The sequence below is a fragment of the Peromyscus leucopus genome, chromosome 3 (genome assembly GCF_004664715.2).
Source record: "Peromyscus leucopus breed LL Stock chromosome 3, UCI_PerLeu_2.1, whole genome shotgun sequence".
NCBI lineage: Eukaryota > Metazoa > Chordata > Mammalia > Rodentia > Cricetidae > Peromyscus > Peromyscus leucopus.
The window spans coordinates 154,157,935-154,173,274 of NC_051065.1; the positions used below are offsets into that span (position 1 = coordinate 154,157,935).

Sequence of the window (15,340 nt, forward strand, 5' to 3'; positions counted from 1 at the left end):
CCTACCCACCTCCTCAGTTCTGATAGCATTCTGGGGTGGTAGCTTTCTGAACTAGAGGATACACCCATTCCGCCTGGGCCTCTTGTCCAGTGAGGGGCTTGGGCCGTAAGAAACTGGGCAGGGAAGGTGGAGGCAGGAGCATGGTGGGGCCTGGGTTTCTAGTTCTACTGATGACCACGTTCTGGAAAAAGCAACCACACTGAGTCTGCTGGGTGGAGCTCAGCCTAGTCCAAGGGTTTTGTACTGGCAGGAAATCTCAGCCCAGTGGGAAGCGGTGATTATTGACATTCAAGCTCGGGCTGCTGTTGAGGGGGACAAGGGTCAACAGTGAAGCTTGCATCAGGACAGGCTGTGACATGAATGATGCTTTGGGTCCTAATGATCTGTTTGTACCTCAGAGATGTGTGGCACAGGGCAGGGTGTATGAAGAACATTCATGAGGGCTAGGCAGGGAAGGACATGCTGTTCTACTCTGGGACACGCCTGGGCATAGGGGGGCAGTTTGGAGTCTGGCTTCATACTAATGATCCCTGGAAAGCCACATCTACCCCCAGGCTTCCTTCTGGGCAGCTGGGCCTCCCTCAGATTCAGTGAAGACTCTAGAGTGAGCTGCCCATTGGTGGTGTCACTATAGGGTTTTCAAGATGGACAGGACCTGGAAATCACCTGGCCAGTAGGTTCAGTGTGGGGAGAGCAATCTGAGGCCTGGGCTAAGGATGCAGCTCAGGTTATTTGCATGGCCCTGGCTGGGACCCTGTCTTCTTGAAACCTGATCTATAGTCCTGATCAGCATCCCAACACACCCCCTGTCCCTAGAGGAGAGTCTGGAATGAAATTGCCAGCATGTGTCTTTGAGGCTCTGCACAATCTGCAGCCCTGTTGAGCATCCTTGGTGAAGGACAGAGATGGCAGTTTCTGGTCAGCCAGCCAGGAGCAGTGGTCTCTGCTCTCTCTGCTCTCGTTTCCCTACCCTCCAGCCTTCGTGCGACCCCTTGGCTTTGTCTCTCTCTCCAGGTTTCAAGCCTTGCGTCTGACCATGCAGCAGCGCCTGGAGCAGCTGGTGGAGGCCAAGTAACTAGCCAGTGCTTGCTTTGGGGGATGCCTGTGGTAGCAAGCATGCATGGAGCTCCAGGGACCCAGCCCTAACTGATTACTGACCAATGGCTGCTATACTCATGGTACAGGACTCCAATACTCATGCTTCTTCTAGCCTGTCCACAGACTACATAGCACCCCACATCTCTAGTCTTGGCACCCTAGTGAGCATGCACGGGGACACCCAGGCACTTGCTAGGTAGGATCTATGTGCAAAGCCGGTCTAGGTAGTACAGAGCTTTGGAACTGCGGTACCAGCCACACTGCATGGTTGAAGAGCGTAGCCAGCCTTGCTCATGCATATTTCCAGCTTGAGAGAGAAGTATCACACCCAGCCCCTGGAGAATGGGCTTCATCTGCTTGTGCAAGTGCCTGTCCCAGAGCTTCTGCATGGCCACAAGTCCCTGCCCGCCCTTGTCATCCATGTGAACCATGAAATTCCTGCCTTCCTTTACCTCTTATTGCTACTCAGGAACTCTGCCGGAGCAGGAACTGCCAACAGCTGTGAAACATGTCCTGACTCTAACCACCACTTTGCCATGGTGTCCTGGCCTCCAAGCCTCCTTTCGTAGCCAACATGCCTGTCCCAGAAGTTAGATCAGGACTAGGACTACCAAGATCCCATCAGCTCTTGGCAGAAATCAGCCTTAACTTGTGAATGCGATCCAAAGAAATCCTTGAAAGGAGCTGTCTTCAAGAAATATGTCAACTGAATTATGTTGGGATGTTGACTTTGTAACATTGAAACAGTTCTGGCTGCCAGTGGCCCCAGAAGGCAGTGCTCTGTTTCCTTCATTGCCATCTTGTGGATGCCTGCATGCCTCTTCCTTTCTATGGGGCTGAGCTTCTCTCTAGTGGGTAGAGACGGCTCTCAATACTTCCCATCAAAGCCTGGCAATAAGGGAAAATCTCTGGGGACCAAGGCTTCTAACTCCTCAGACCAGATACAGAACAATTTGTTTGCTGACTGATGGAAATTTCTGGAGTGAATGAGAAAGCTTCATTTGTAAAACTATGCACCATTTTCTGTCAGCCATGGAAGTGTTTGTGTAACAGCGCAAACTCAAGGCAGGCTCTTCCCCCGAGGTCTTCGGACAACGTATTTCAAGAGAAGTATGAGGAAGGTCTGCAAAGATGGAGTTCTGTCTTCCATGCTGTGCCCATGGAAGCTGCTCATGGAACCCTGAAGAGTGGAACTTGAGAAAAGCTGTGCAGTGTGGAGCCCCTGGGCAGGGTAGATATCACATCTGGATCTTCCAGACCCAGCTCTGTCTCCATGGAGATACTTAGCTGCCACAAGAGACTTGGCTAAGTCCTCCTGCCTCCTCTCTCCCTTTTGGCACTGTTCTTTCTTAGGTGCTTAATAAAGATTGGTTGCGTTGAACAGAAGCTGCAAGGGCCAAGCTTCTTTGTGCCTTCTCCTTTTGTGTTTACTGTCTTGACCCATTCTTCTGATCTCCGAAGCTCTTATACCCCACTATGAAGAGCTGTAGTTGGCAGAGAAACCATTCACCCTTAACATTAAGAACTCGGTCACTTCATGCATGGGCTGAGGACTGGTGTGAGGCCTGAGGCAAGGCTGCCCTACCTTAAACACAGGAAAGGTCTCACTGGTAATGGTCATGGGTAGCCTGAGCAACAGCATCACCCTGAATTGCAGAACTATAGCATCAGAACTGTAACAGGAATCTTCTAACTGGGGCTCAGGAGTCAAAAACAAATGCAGCAGGAGTTCCAGGTGTTTTTGCTGCCTGGATTTATAGTCTTGGGTCTAAGACATCTGCCTGGCCTTTGTTCAGAAGTAATTAACCAACTGGACTGTGTTATGCCAGGCCTGTCGTGGATCCTGGAGGAACAAAGCTAGAACCATGGTGATTCCTCTTCCAGAGAAGCAGTCAGACTATGGGGAAACAGTTAAGTACCTGAGAAGAAGGCCAGATATTGAGCAGATAGCTAAGACTAAGTGATGCTGAAGGCCTAGAGACATCTTCCATCTCTGAGGCAGGGACTCCAGTGCTGGGGCAGCCATGAAACAGGAAACGCTGGGGGCTGCAGCCAGCTCGGTGGCATCTCACAGCTGTCAAAATATTATGTAAGGCTTCCTTTCATGTGTTCCTCTTGAAATATTATCAAAACTAATTTCTGGGTAACAGAGTCAGGAGAAATTCTAGCAAGCTGCAAAGAAAAGGAGAAACGTCCTCCGCTGCACCCTGTGAAGCATTCACAAATGCCACACCGACAGTGCCCCACTTGCTCTTCAGAGGCAGCTGGAGAACTCGCCTTGGCAGGCAGGGCATAGCAACAGGCGAATGTCAGCCTGCAAGGCTGTGCTTTCCCTGTGCGTTAGGGGTATCGTCTGCTGTGGAGTTCACAGCCTTTCTCCTGCCTTCCTCCGAATCTCAGACAATAAAGGTATCTAGAGATAAAGTGAAGATCCCAGTCAGAAAGCGCTGTCTTCCAAAATAGGTTTGTCCTCAGAGCTCAGAATAAAAACAGCACAGGATGAAATCAGCATGATTACCTGATTGCAAAAGTCCCGAGTTCAGGATAAACAGGATTGTTTGTCCAGAACAAATGACCGAACAGATAAAAACAAGAGGGGGGCGGGTGGGGGGACGACTTGTTTTTCTGAAGCAATAACCTTTAGACATTCTCAGTGGCAAAACAAAGCCTTCTCCCAGGATGCATCTGGCTCCTTGGTCCCAGGGAAAGGAGAAGGGGCTTGTGTAGTCTACCCAGGTGATTTGGTAGGGAATTGGAACGATGCCAGCTGTGCTGTGTGGGCACAGCTGCAGACAGAGCAGGTCATGGGCTAGCCTTATCAGGGGAGTGTGATGACCAGGTCCTCAATCCCCCTGCCTCTCATCAGTGGCAAGCAGGAAGCCTGGCAGGTCACAGCCAGGCAGTAGCAAGCACAAAAACAACAGGTACACGTACTATATTTAGGCCCCAAGAACTGCACTTGGGTATTAGCCAGCTGTTGGCGCGCTAGGAGCCTCACGGGGTGTGAGGCGGGGCTCCATGCCTTCCAGCAGGGCTGTAACAGGTTTTCTGCAGGTCCAGGAGTGGGGAATTCCCAGAGTTTCCTTTTCCCTCCAGCCCAACGGAAACAAAACAACTCCTCAGGCTTATCTGACAGAGTCATTGTTCAGAGCGCTGTGTGGAAAGACCCACTTTGGGATAAATAGACGATTGTGCCTATACTCAGGCCATCCAAGTGACCAACCCCGCTGCACCTGGACTGTGGCTCAATCCCACCAACAACAGCAGCACCCCCATTGGTACAGTGCTTATCTGTGTGCCTGTATGTGCACCTGTGTGTGCATGAACACACACATGTGAAGAAACAAGGTCCAAGGAACAAACCATAGGAAGGGAAGTTGCCTTGCTAGGCTGTGTTCTCAGCTTGTGGTACTGTTGTGATTTTTTTTGTTCTAGAATGTACTCTTTAAATATCTAACCCACTCGGGATGAGTGGCCCCCATGGTGTGGCTCTCCAAAGAAGCTACAGCAACCGAAGGAGTCTAGCTTCTCTCACCTAACTCCCCAGAACGATCTGCTGGGTGCTGGGGCTGTGGCCTCTCCTCTTACCCTTTGTCCCTTCCCTTTTGTCTAAGTGCCAATGTGACTGCTCTTGATAATTTAATTTACTTAAACATGACATGGCTCCAAAGCTTGACTCTATAAATGTATACATTTGGGTGATTCACAAAATCCCATCCTCATGTATGAGATCTGGCTGCCAAAGACAGAAGGTGCCATGAGGCCAAAGAAAGGTACAGATAGACCTGGGAGTACAGAGTGTGACTTGTCGTGGACTTACAGGCTTACATGACTTGAGCAGCAGCAAGATGAAAGGACCCTCCTATCTCAGGTGGGAGTAAGAAGTTTATAAACTGCTCCAGATAAGCATGGGCTGCAGCCAGCCAGTGTATACAAGGTCTTTCTCCAAAACTGTTGGCATGTCCAGTATCAGCTAAGAAAAATACTAGGTGTCAGTGATCAGCACATGTAGATGGATTTTTCTTTGTGCCTCCAGCTCATATAAAACAACATGGAGACTTATTATTAATTATGAAAGCGCAGCCTACAGCTTAGGCTGGTCCCACTAGCTCTTACAACTTAAACTAACCCATTTATATTAATCCATGTTTTGCCTCATGACTTTTTACCTCTCTTCTATCTTGCATCTACTGTTTCCTCTCTGTCTTCTCATCTCTCCCCTGCCTCAATTCATCTCCTCTTCTCTCTCTCTGCTCAGAAGTCCTAACCTCTTCCTGGCTAACTATTGGCCATTCAGCTCTTTATTAAACAAATCCGGAGGCACCTTGGCAAAGATACATCTTCACAGAGTACAAGAAGATTATTCTACAACAAACACAGAATGTTTGAGCATCTTAATAGCTTTGTGTGTCTTACGGGGCTGGTGATGTATGCGAAGGTCAGCTGGTAGGCAACTTGGTGGTTATGGTGAACGTGCCTATGGTCATGTCGAACTGAATCCTATACTGGAAAAGTTGCTTGCCTCACTTTCCTTATCAGTGAAATATGGGTAATAATGGTTCCTATCTCAAGGGGGATGAGAGTCATCACTTTACTGCAGTAACAAACAACGACAGAAATCTTGGCAGCACAAGAGACTTTACTTCTCTCAAAAGTTGTGGGACTATATAGTGGCCATGGTGTGTTCACATGGCTCAGTTCCACATGTGTTCTCATCCTGGGTCCCAGGCTCCTTGGGGCATGTAATTATTGAAGTGTGAGCGACTGCAGGAGCATGTGTCTCGAGGCTGCTTCTGGGCCACCGTGTACCCTGCATCCACTCCTGCTCTTGGCCAGCATAAGTCCCCTTGAGAAGTCCTTATCTGTAGATGCGCACATCCCTTACTAGGTTCTCAACCGTCCTAATGCTGTGACCCTAAAGCAGTTCCTCCTGTTGTAGCACTCAATAAACTATCATGACACTGACACATGACTCGAAGGGGTGGAACCTTGATTGTTCAAGCCCTCTCTCTCTTTCCCCTTGTCCCATGTCTTTTCCTGGGCCTCTCTCCTCTCTCACACCCCATTCTACCCACTTGCAGTGACTTAGCTCATTTCTTTCCTGACATTTTTCTCCTTTCAAAACTCCACCATCCTTTGACTGACTCCCAAATCTGAACACCTGTAGGCCTTCTGTAGCTAGCTGGCCCAGTAGTTTTTCTATACAGGAAAAAGGAACAATCTATCTTTAAGTGAGGCATTGAAAGTGTTATAGTTCATGACTGGTACTTCCAGTGTATTTTTGCTCTTGAATTTTTTTCTATCCCACTATCACCTACAACTGTTTTTTCCTACCCCACTCTCACCACTAGCAACATGTCACAACAATCTAGTAAGAAAATTAACAACAGATCATGTTTCTCATGTGTTCTGCGAAGTTCCTGGCCCAGTTTCACACCTATTGCTGTGACAAAATACTAACTGCAAGAAACTTAGGGGAGAAATGAACTTATTTCAGCCAGCAGGACACAGTCCATCACTGAGGGAACTCAGGGCAGCAATTTAAAGCAGAAATCATGGGGGGAATGCTGCCTGCTGGCTCTCTCACAGGCCTGTTCTTCGCTAGCTTTCTTATACAGTTCAAGATCATTGCCCAGGGAATGGTGCTACTCACAGTAGGCTGGGTCTTCCACATCAAATAATAATCAAGACAATCCCCCCACAGACATGCTCACAGGCCAATCTGATGCAGTAAATTCCTCAGTCACTTCCTTCCTCTCAGATGACTCTAAGCTGTGTCAACTTGGCAATTAAAGCTAACGAAGACAAAGCCGTTCATTAGTTCATATCATCTTTAAGAAAGTTCAGATAACGTCTGGCTTATTGAGTTGATGTCCATGATGCAAACATGATTAAGCCCAGTTGTCTGTCATCTGCAGAAGCACTCCCCCTGCTGAGCAGAACCCTTTGATCAGAGATAAGAACTGAAGCAACTGTCTGGCCTCCACTTAACTCTCTGCCATGACAGACATGGAGATCCCAGCTTTGTGGGACTGTAGAAAGAAGATGAATGCAAAAACATTGAAGTAAAGGCATTTTGTAAGCAAAGAAGCACCTTCCTGGCTCGTCCACGGGACAAATGTGTCCTGAGAACCTGCTGCCTGCTGAGCACAGTTCTTAGTGCTGCATATACAACAAAGAATGATACACACTATGTCAGACTTTGTATGCCAAACTCAGGTCGCCGTCAACTTCTGTTTTGAGATGGGAAGGCTTTGGAAGGTTTTAAACACATGAAAGGTATGATCTAACTCTGTTTTTAGAGGTTCACACTGAGCTGTGAAAGGACACTTGTCAGGAAGCAAATGCAGTAATCCAGATTTGGGGGACTGAGGCTCTGTGGAGGTTGTAGTAGAGCATTGAAAGGGGCTTGATTCTGAACATATTGTGAAGATAGGCCCAGCAGAATTGGATTTGTAGAAGTAAGGGATGAGGAGCTAGAGAAATCCTTGGCAGGCAGGTAGGTAGGGAAGGGGGTCTGTCTTATTTAGAGTTGCTATTGCTGTGAAAAGACACCATGACCATGACAACTCTTATAAAGAAAAACAACCATTTAATTGGGTGGCTTACATTTTCAGAGGTTTAGCCCATTATCATCATGGTGTGATACAATGGCATGCAGGTAGACATGGTGCTGGAGAAGGAGCTAGGATTCCTATATCTTGACCTGTAGGTAACAGGAAGTAGTCTGAGACACTAGGTGTATCTTGAGCATAGGAGACCTCAAAGCCCACCCCCACAATGACACACTTCTTCTAACAAGGCCACGCCTACTCAACAAGGCCACACCCCCTAATAGTGCTACTCCCTATGAGCTTATGGGAACCAATTACATTACAACTACCCTAGGTGATACTGATTTCTTTTTAAATTTTAATATAAAACTAAAACAGAACATAAGATAAGGCCAATTCTCTCTCAGCCTCTGCTGATGATATTCTTGGACTATTTAAGTCTTATCACCATTAAAGGTTTGAAATAAATTACTTAGTTCTTGAGTTGTCAATCCAATTGTGGGCCTTAGCCAGTTAATATCTCCCAGCAACTTTTAAAAATCATTAAGAGTTTGTACTTTATCTCTTCTGATTTGTACTTTTGTAGTTGAATTTTTTATAAACCTCTCTTATAGGTAATTAATAGAATCTCCTCTTTGTATTTTTTCAGGAGCAATTTGTAATCCTCAATAAGGCATTTTTTTTCACTTCTTCAAACATTTTCTCTAAGGTATCTGCATCTGAATCAGCTAGTAAGACATCATCCATATAATTGTAAAATATAGATTGAGAAAGGAAACTGATTACAAATTATTTCCAATGGCTGTTGTACAAAATAATGATACAAGGTAGGGCTTTTTAATATTCCTTGTGGAAGAACTTTCCATTGATATCTTTTAACAGACTTGGAATTATTATAAGTAGGCACTATGAAGGCAAATTTTTCTCTATCCTGTTCTTGCAAAGGTATAGTAAAAGAGCAACCTTTTAAACCAATCACTATAATATATCATCCTTTAGGTAACAGAGAAGGCAAGGGAATTCCAAGCTGTAAAAAAGCCCATTGGGTGAATCACCTTATTAATAGCTCTTAAATCTGTTACCATTCTCTTTTTCAGATTTCTTTTTAATAACAAATACAGGACAATTTGAAGAACTGGTCGATTCCTCAATATGTTGAGCATTTAGCTGCTCCTATACCAGCTGTTCTAATGCCTGTAATTTTTCTGATGTCAAAGACCATTGTTCTACCCAGACAGGTTTGTCAGTTAACCATTTTAATGGTAGGGCTGTTAGTACCCTTGAAAGATTAGCAGCTGTTGTGCCCTGTTTATATACCATCTGAATGGTTAGTGGTTGTTCTTTATAATACCTTTCAATATTTTCCCCAGAAGTATATGTTAGTTTATGGTTTGTTTCTGAGACTGGGGGAATATTTATCTGTGCATTCCATTGCTGTAACAAATCACGTTCCCATAAATTCATTGCTATGCTAGACACATAAGACTTTAATTTTCCTCTCTGTCCTTCTGGCCCTATACATTCAACTCATCTTATGCTTTGCTTTATCTGAAATAAAATTCCAATCTTACAAAATGACGATTTACTTCCTGATGAGGCCAATTTGAATGCCAAGATTCTGATACAATTATTGTTACATCTGTCCCTGTGTCTACCAAACCCTCAACTACAATGCCATTTATTCCTATTTTTAACTTTGGTCTTTGATCATTTATAGAAGGTTGCCAAAATATTTGTTTTATGGTTTCTCCTGAAATTTTTGTTTTATCTTCTAAAGCTGTTGTCATCCAGAGCAGTAGGGTCTTTTAGAAAAGGCACTGGGCCCTTTAATTGCTCTGTAGAGGAGCTTGCCCCATTGCGACAGGGAATGACTAAACCAAATATGACATGGGGGCCTGTAAAAGCCCCCACAAGGTGTTTCCTGATGGCAATGGGTTACCTTGTCTGTCCCTTGTTGATCTTCATTCATTGTTCCAATGTGGGCCTTTGTTGCACCTTCTGCATATTCCAGAAGGTGGGGGCCTTCTGTTTGGATTATCTCTCGAATAAACATCATTTCTAGGAATGCCCTGCTTACAATTCCTTCTTAGATGACCTTGTTTAGCACAATTAAAACATTTGACATTTTGATTTTTCTTTAAGCCTTTGGAACTCACCTCTCCTAAGAATCATCATGGTTATGAGATTCAGTATTGACTATATGTTGGATTTATTCCTCTATGCATGGCTGATCTTACCTTTAAAGGCCCAATTACCATTTTGCACTGTGAATTAGCATTTTCTTTTGTTGTTGTTGTTTTTTCAAGACAGGATTTCTCTGTGAAGCTTTGTGCCTTTCCTGGAACTCACTCTGTAGCCCAGGCTGGCTTTGAACTCACAGAGATCTGCCTGCCTCTGCCTCCTGAGTGCTGGGATTAAAGGCATGTGCCACCACTGCCTGGCTAAATTAGCATTCTCAAAAGCCAAAGATTCAATTAATGTTCATCTAACTTCTAGATCTGATATCATTCTATTTATAGTTGAAGTCAATCTTTGTAAATTGGGCCTTGTATAATTTTAGTAAATGATTCAGTTCTCTTTTCTGATTCTTGACTCTTGTCCCAAGCATTCAAATTTGCTGTACAGCATAGGACCAAGGTATGATCATCAAATGTAATCTGTCTTCCTCATCAGCATAATGGCCCTCTGTAGTTGGAGTTTTTCTGGTCCTGCCTGGCCCACAGTCAGGACAAATCTCTCACCCACCAGTCCCACAACCACTCAGACCCAACCAAGTAAACACACAGAGACTTATATTGCTTACAAACTGTATAGCCATGGTAGGCTTCTTGCTATCTAGTTCTTCTATCTTAAATTAACCCATTTCTATTAATCTATAAATTGCCACATGGCTTGTGGCTTACCAGTATCTTTATATGTTGTTTGTCACGGCAGTGGCTGGCAGCATCTCCTGACTCAGCCTTCCTGTTCCCAGAATTCTCTTCTTGGCTTGTCCCGCCTATACTTCCTGCCTGGCTACTGGCCAATCAGCATCTTATTTATACAGAGTGATATCCACAGCAGCCCTCACCAAGGATTTGGTCTTGGGAAATCTCATAACTTCCAACCCTACCTTGCTGTCCAACTGCCCTAGCTTCACCCCTCTGCCAGGTCGTCCACTGTAACTGAGGCTTAAATTCCAACACTGCTGTAACTAAATCTTCCCAGGCTTGCGGAATAATTTTGTTCCAAGTGGCCCATGAATTTAACATCTGCTTCACAAAAGGTAAATGTATAACATATGAAACTATTGCTTCCTAAGTCTCTTCAAATCTAACATTTCTATAGGATCCCAGTTAAGTTCTGAATAGCCTTGGGGATGCCTATCATCTGGTGGCTGTTCTTGAATGGTAACTGGATAAATTAACGCTGCTTTTCTAATAACCTTGGACTGTGCCTCTCTAATTTCATAGTGTAATGGTGAGGTTGGTTCTCCTCTAAATTCTTCTGTCTGTGTCTGAATACTTTTATTATCTGTTTTAATGTATTTTTCTAAGGCTTTTAACTTATCAGTCAAAATGGTATTATTTTCTTCAGTAATTATTTGTAGGGCTTGCATATTTTCAGTAGTGGCTTTTTCTAAGGCTTGTATCTTTTGAATGGTAAGTTTTTCTAAGGTTTGTATATTATCAGTCATCTTTTTATTCTCTTTGTCAGTACATATTTTTAAGCTTTTACCTTATTGGTCAAAATTGTATTATTTTCCTTAGTAATGATTTGTAAGGTTGGCATATTTCCAGTAGTAGCCTTTCCTAGAGCTTGAATCTTATCAGTCAGCTTCTCATTTTTGGCATAGTTATCAAGCCATTCTTTTAAGGATAAAATATGAATTAAAGTGATAATAATTATGACCGACATTGAATCTGAAGGTAGAAGTTTCTGTCCTGCCAGCAACTCCCAAATACATAGCAGCTGCTTCTCAAATTAGCACACAAAGGATTATATTAATTATAAATGCTCAGCTGGTAGCTCAGGCTTATTATTAACTAGCTCTTACTCTTAAATTAACCTATAATTCTTATCTATGTCTAGCCACATGGCTTGGTACTTTTTCTCAGTACGGCATTCTTATCTTGCTCCCTCTGTACCTGGCTGGCAACTCCTGACTCTGCCCTTCTTCTTCCCAGAATTCTTAATTTGGTCACCCTACCTGTACTTTCTGCCTGGCTACCAGCCAGTCAGCATTTTATTAAACCAATTCGAGTGACAAATATTTTTTTTCTTTTTTCTTTTTTTTTATTTTTTAGTAAATTTATTTTACAACATCATTTAGTTCAACATAATAGCCACAGATTCCCCTGTTCTCCCACTCTCGCCCCCCTCCCCTCCCCCCACCCCACCCCTCATTCCCACCTCCTCCAGATCAAGGTCTCCCCGAGGACCGGGATTGACCTGGTAGACTCAGTCCAGCCAGGTCCAGTCCCCCCTCCCAGACTGAGCCAAGCGTCCCTGCATAGGTCCCAGGATTCAAACAGCCAACTCATGCAACCAGCCCAGGACCCGGCACCAACACACAGCTGCCTCCCAAACAGATCAAGCCAAATGACTGTCTCACCCATTCAGGGGGCCTGATCCAGTTGGGGGCCCCTCAGCCTTTGGTTCATAGATCCTGTGCTTCCATTCATTTGGTTATTTGTCCCTGTGCTTTATCCAACCTTGGCTTCAACAATTCTCGCTCATATAAACCCTCTTCTTTCTCACTAATTAGAATCCCAGTGCTCCACCAGGGGCCCAGCTGTGGATGTCTGCATCCAGATTCCTCAGACCTTCCTTGGATGGGGTTTATGGCACAACTAACAGGGTGCCTGGCCATCCCATCACCAGAGTAGGTCAGTTCCTGCCGACGAGTGACAAATATTTACAGTGTACAAGAGGACTATTCCACAGCAGTATGGATCCCAGCTAAGTTGTTTATCTCCTTGATTCCTATTTGCATCCTGTCCATGATAACAGTGAAGAGGGTCCTAATTCCCTGCATTGTGATATTTACAACTTTTAACATGGGAAAGGCTTTAAGATTGTCCTTTCCCCTTACTCTTTTACTTTTTAAAAAATTATTTGTTTGTTTTATTTTTTTGTTTATTTATTTAATAGCCTAGTAGTTTAACAGCTCCCAAGTATCTTACCTGTTGTGATGCTGCTCCTTAGAGGGTTGGGCTGTGGTCTTCCCTGGAGGCGAGAGTTGTGTGAAGGTATTTAGCTGTAGTGACGATTTTGGACCAGCAGGTGGAGCAGGCACGGCACCAAGGAAGCAGTGGCAGATCCAGGTGCAGGGAAGCTGCCCTGACTCAGCTCTGGCAGTGCCCACACAGTGGTGACCCCTGTTGAGGAGCCTGCGTTGGGTAGGTTCGGCCAAGCAGCTGGGCTAGCCCCTACCCTGGTGTTTGTGAACGCCAGGTAGAATTCGCCTAAGAGGCTTGGCTATATTACAATCACCTTGACTTGCCTGCCAACTGCCAGTGACTTGGTAACCACGGCCGCGATGTGCCAAGCCACAAACAGGTCTCCTGCTCAAAGTGAGCTGAGCTGCCTGGATTGGCAGTCTGGAGAGGGGTTCAGAAAACCCCCGAAGGCAGGAAAGCTGGGGAAAGGTGTGCACCCTCCACCAGACTGCAGAGTGGCATGGCAGGTGGACGCACTGTTATGATTTATTGTATAGGGAAGGTCCCAGCGGGTAGAGCCAAGGTGCCCCACGGTGGGTGAGAGACAGAGATGCCATGCAGACAGCACTCAGTGAAGAGTTTTATTTGGAGGAGGGGAGAGGCAAGAGGGGCATGCACCTTGTGGGAGGAAAGCAAACGAGAGAGAGGAAGGGGCAGAGTTTTTCCTTAAAAAGAGGCTTTTACACCAGGATGCAAGGCAGTGCCAAGAGGTGGGATTTCAAGGGGCGGATCAGAATATTAACATGCGCTTGGACAGCAAAGCCAGAAATTGGGTGCCAGGTGATACTGGTTTCTTTCAATTTTTTATTATAAAACTAAAGAACAGAATACAAGATAAAAACCTGAGGTGGGTCACAAGCTACTGCCGAAAAACCCTACAGCCACCTCTTCCTGGCTTGAAAAAGCCACTGGACCTCTCCCACCGCCTCTTCCCTTCCGGGCACTCTTTCTCTTCTTGGTTCTCCAAGACTCCTTGGTCCATTCCACCCAGCTGAATGGAAACTCCACCTCTTTTCAATTGAACAAGGGACCTGCCACATAAACAGAAACGGGGCAATGTGCAGAGTCTGTTGGTTTGAATAGGAATGGCCCTCATAGACTCATGTGTTTCAATACTTGGTCTATTAGTAGGTGTGGCCTTGATGGAGTAGTTGTAGCTTTGTTGGAGGAAGTGTGTCACTAGGGTGTGGGCTTTGAGGCCTCAGAAGCTCAAGTCAGTTCATTTCCTGCTGCCTGCAGATCCAGATGTAGGGCTCTTAGCTTCTTCTCCAGCACCATGTCTTTTTGTACACTGCCATGCTTCCAGTCATGATTATAATGGACTAAACCTCTGCAATTGTAAGCCGGCACTAAAAACAATGTTTTTCCTTTATAAGAGTTGCCTTAGTGCCAGGCAGTGGTGGCACATGCCTTTAATCCAAGCACTGGGGAGGCAGAGGCAGGCGGATCTCTATGAATTCAAGGCCAGCCTGGGCTACAGAGTGAGTTCCAGGACAGCACAGCCAGGAATACACAGAGAGAAACCATGTCTCAAAAAAACAAAACAAAACAAACAAACAAAAAAACCAAACTGTAGCTATAGAATTTTCTCTCCCGGTCTCACCAAGCCCCAGCAGTCCGACAACCCACTTATAAAATAACACACAGACGCTTATATTATTTAAACTGTTTGGCCTAATGGCTCAGGCTTCTTGTTAACTGTTCTTATATCTTAAATTAACCCATTTCTATTAGTCTGTAAGTTGCCATGTGGCTCGTGGCTTACTGGTACTTTACATCTCACTTGTCATGGTGGTGGCTGGCAGTGTCTCTCTCTGCCTTCCTGTTCTCTCAATTCTCCTCTCTGTTAGTCCCACCTATACTTCCTGCCTAGCTCCTGGCCAACCTGTGTTTTATTTATTAACCAATCAGAGCAACACATTTGACATACAGAACATCCCACAGCACCAAACAAAACAAAAAAGAGTTGCCTTGGTCATCGAGTCTCTTCAGAATAAAAGAAAGGAAAGAGAGATGCCAGCTGCTGCCAAAGGAGCAGTAAGATGCCATTAGACCGATAATGCCACGGCCATGTGGCAGCTTATAGATTAGTAGAAATGGGTTAAGTTATAATAGCTAGCTAGCGAAAACCTGCCATAGGCAGCCATACAATTGGTAATTAATACTGTTAGAATTCCTAGTCACTCCCCCAGCTACATAATCACACATGCACTGTCCAGTATCCAGGCAAGATGCTAAGTCATCTTAGGGCTTTATGTCCTACATAATCTGTGCACTGAGTGATCACGTAATGTAGATGAAATTCTAAACAGTCTTATTAAGTAAGAAACACAGAGCCAAATACAGAGTTAAAAGCCCAAGAGATCCGAGCACTAGCGAAGAGCCAAGGTCACCTTATCTTGCCACTCACTGCCATCCTTCCCCTCAGAGAGAGACCCCTCAGAGAGAGACCTATACTTCCTGCCTAGCTACTGGCCAATCTTCCTG

At 45.1% G+C, this 15,340-nt stretch overlaps 1 protein-coding gene across 3 annotated transcripts in view; it reads left to right on the forward strand.

Moving 5' to 3' along the window:
• The window catches only part of Rassf4 (Ras association domain family member 4), a 38,179-nt gene extending 35,695 nt beyond the window's left edge, over positions 1–2,484 (forward strand). Inside the window, exons 11-12 of one of the 3 annotated variants that reach the window (XR_005091189.1) lie at positions 1,015–1,178; positions 1,568–1,652. Coding sequence is in view for 2 of the 3 variants with exons in the window: in XM_028864043.2 (XP_028719876.1) it covers positions 1,015–1,071; positions 1,568–1,667 (157 nt within the window). In the remaining variant the exon portion in view is untranslated. Of the gene's footprint in view, positions 1–1,014 lie in introns of all 3 variants that reach the window. The other 2 variants (XM_028864043.2, XM_028864044.2) reach the window with 2 other exon arrangements.
• Positions 2,485–15,340: the final 12,856 nt, after the last annotated feature.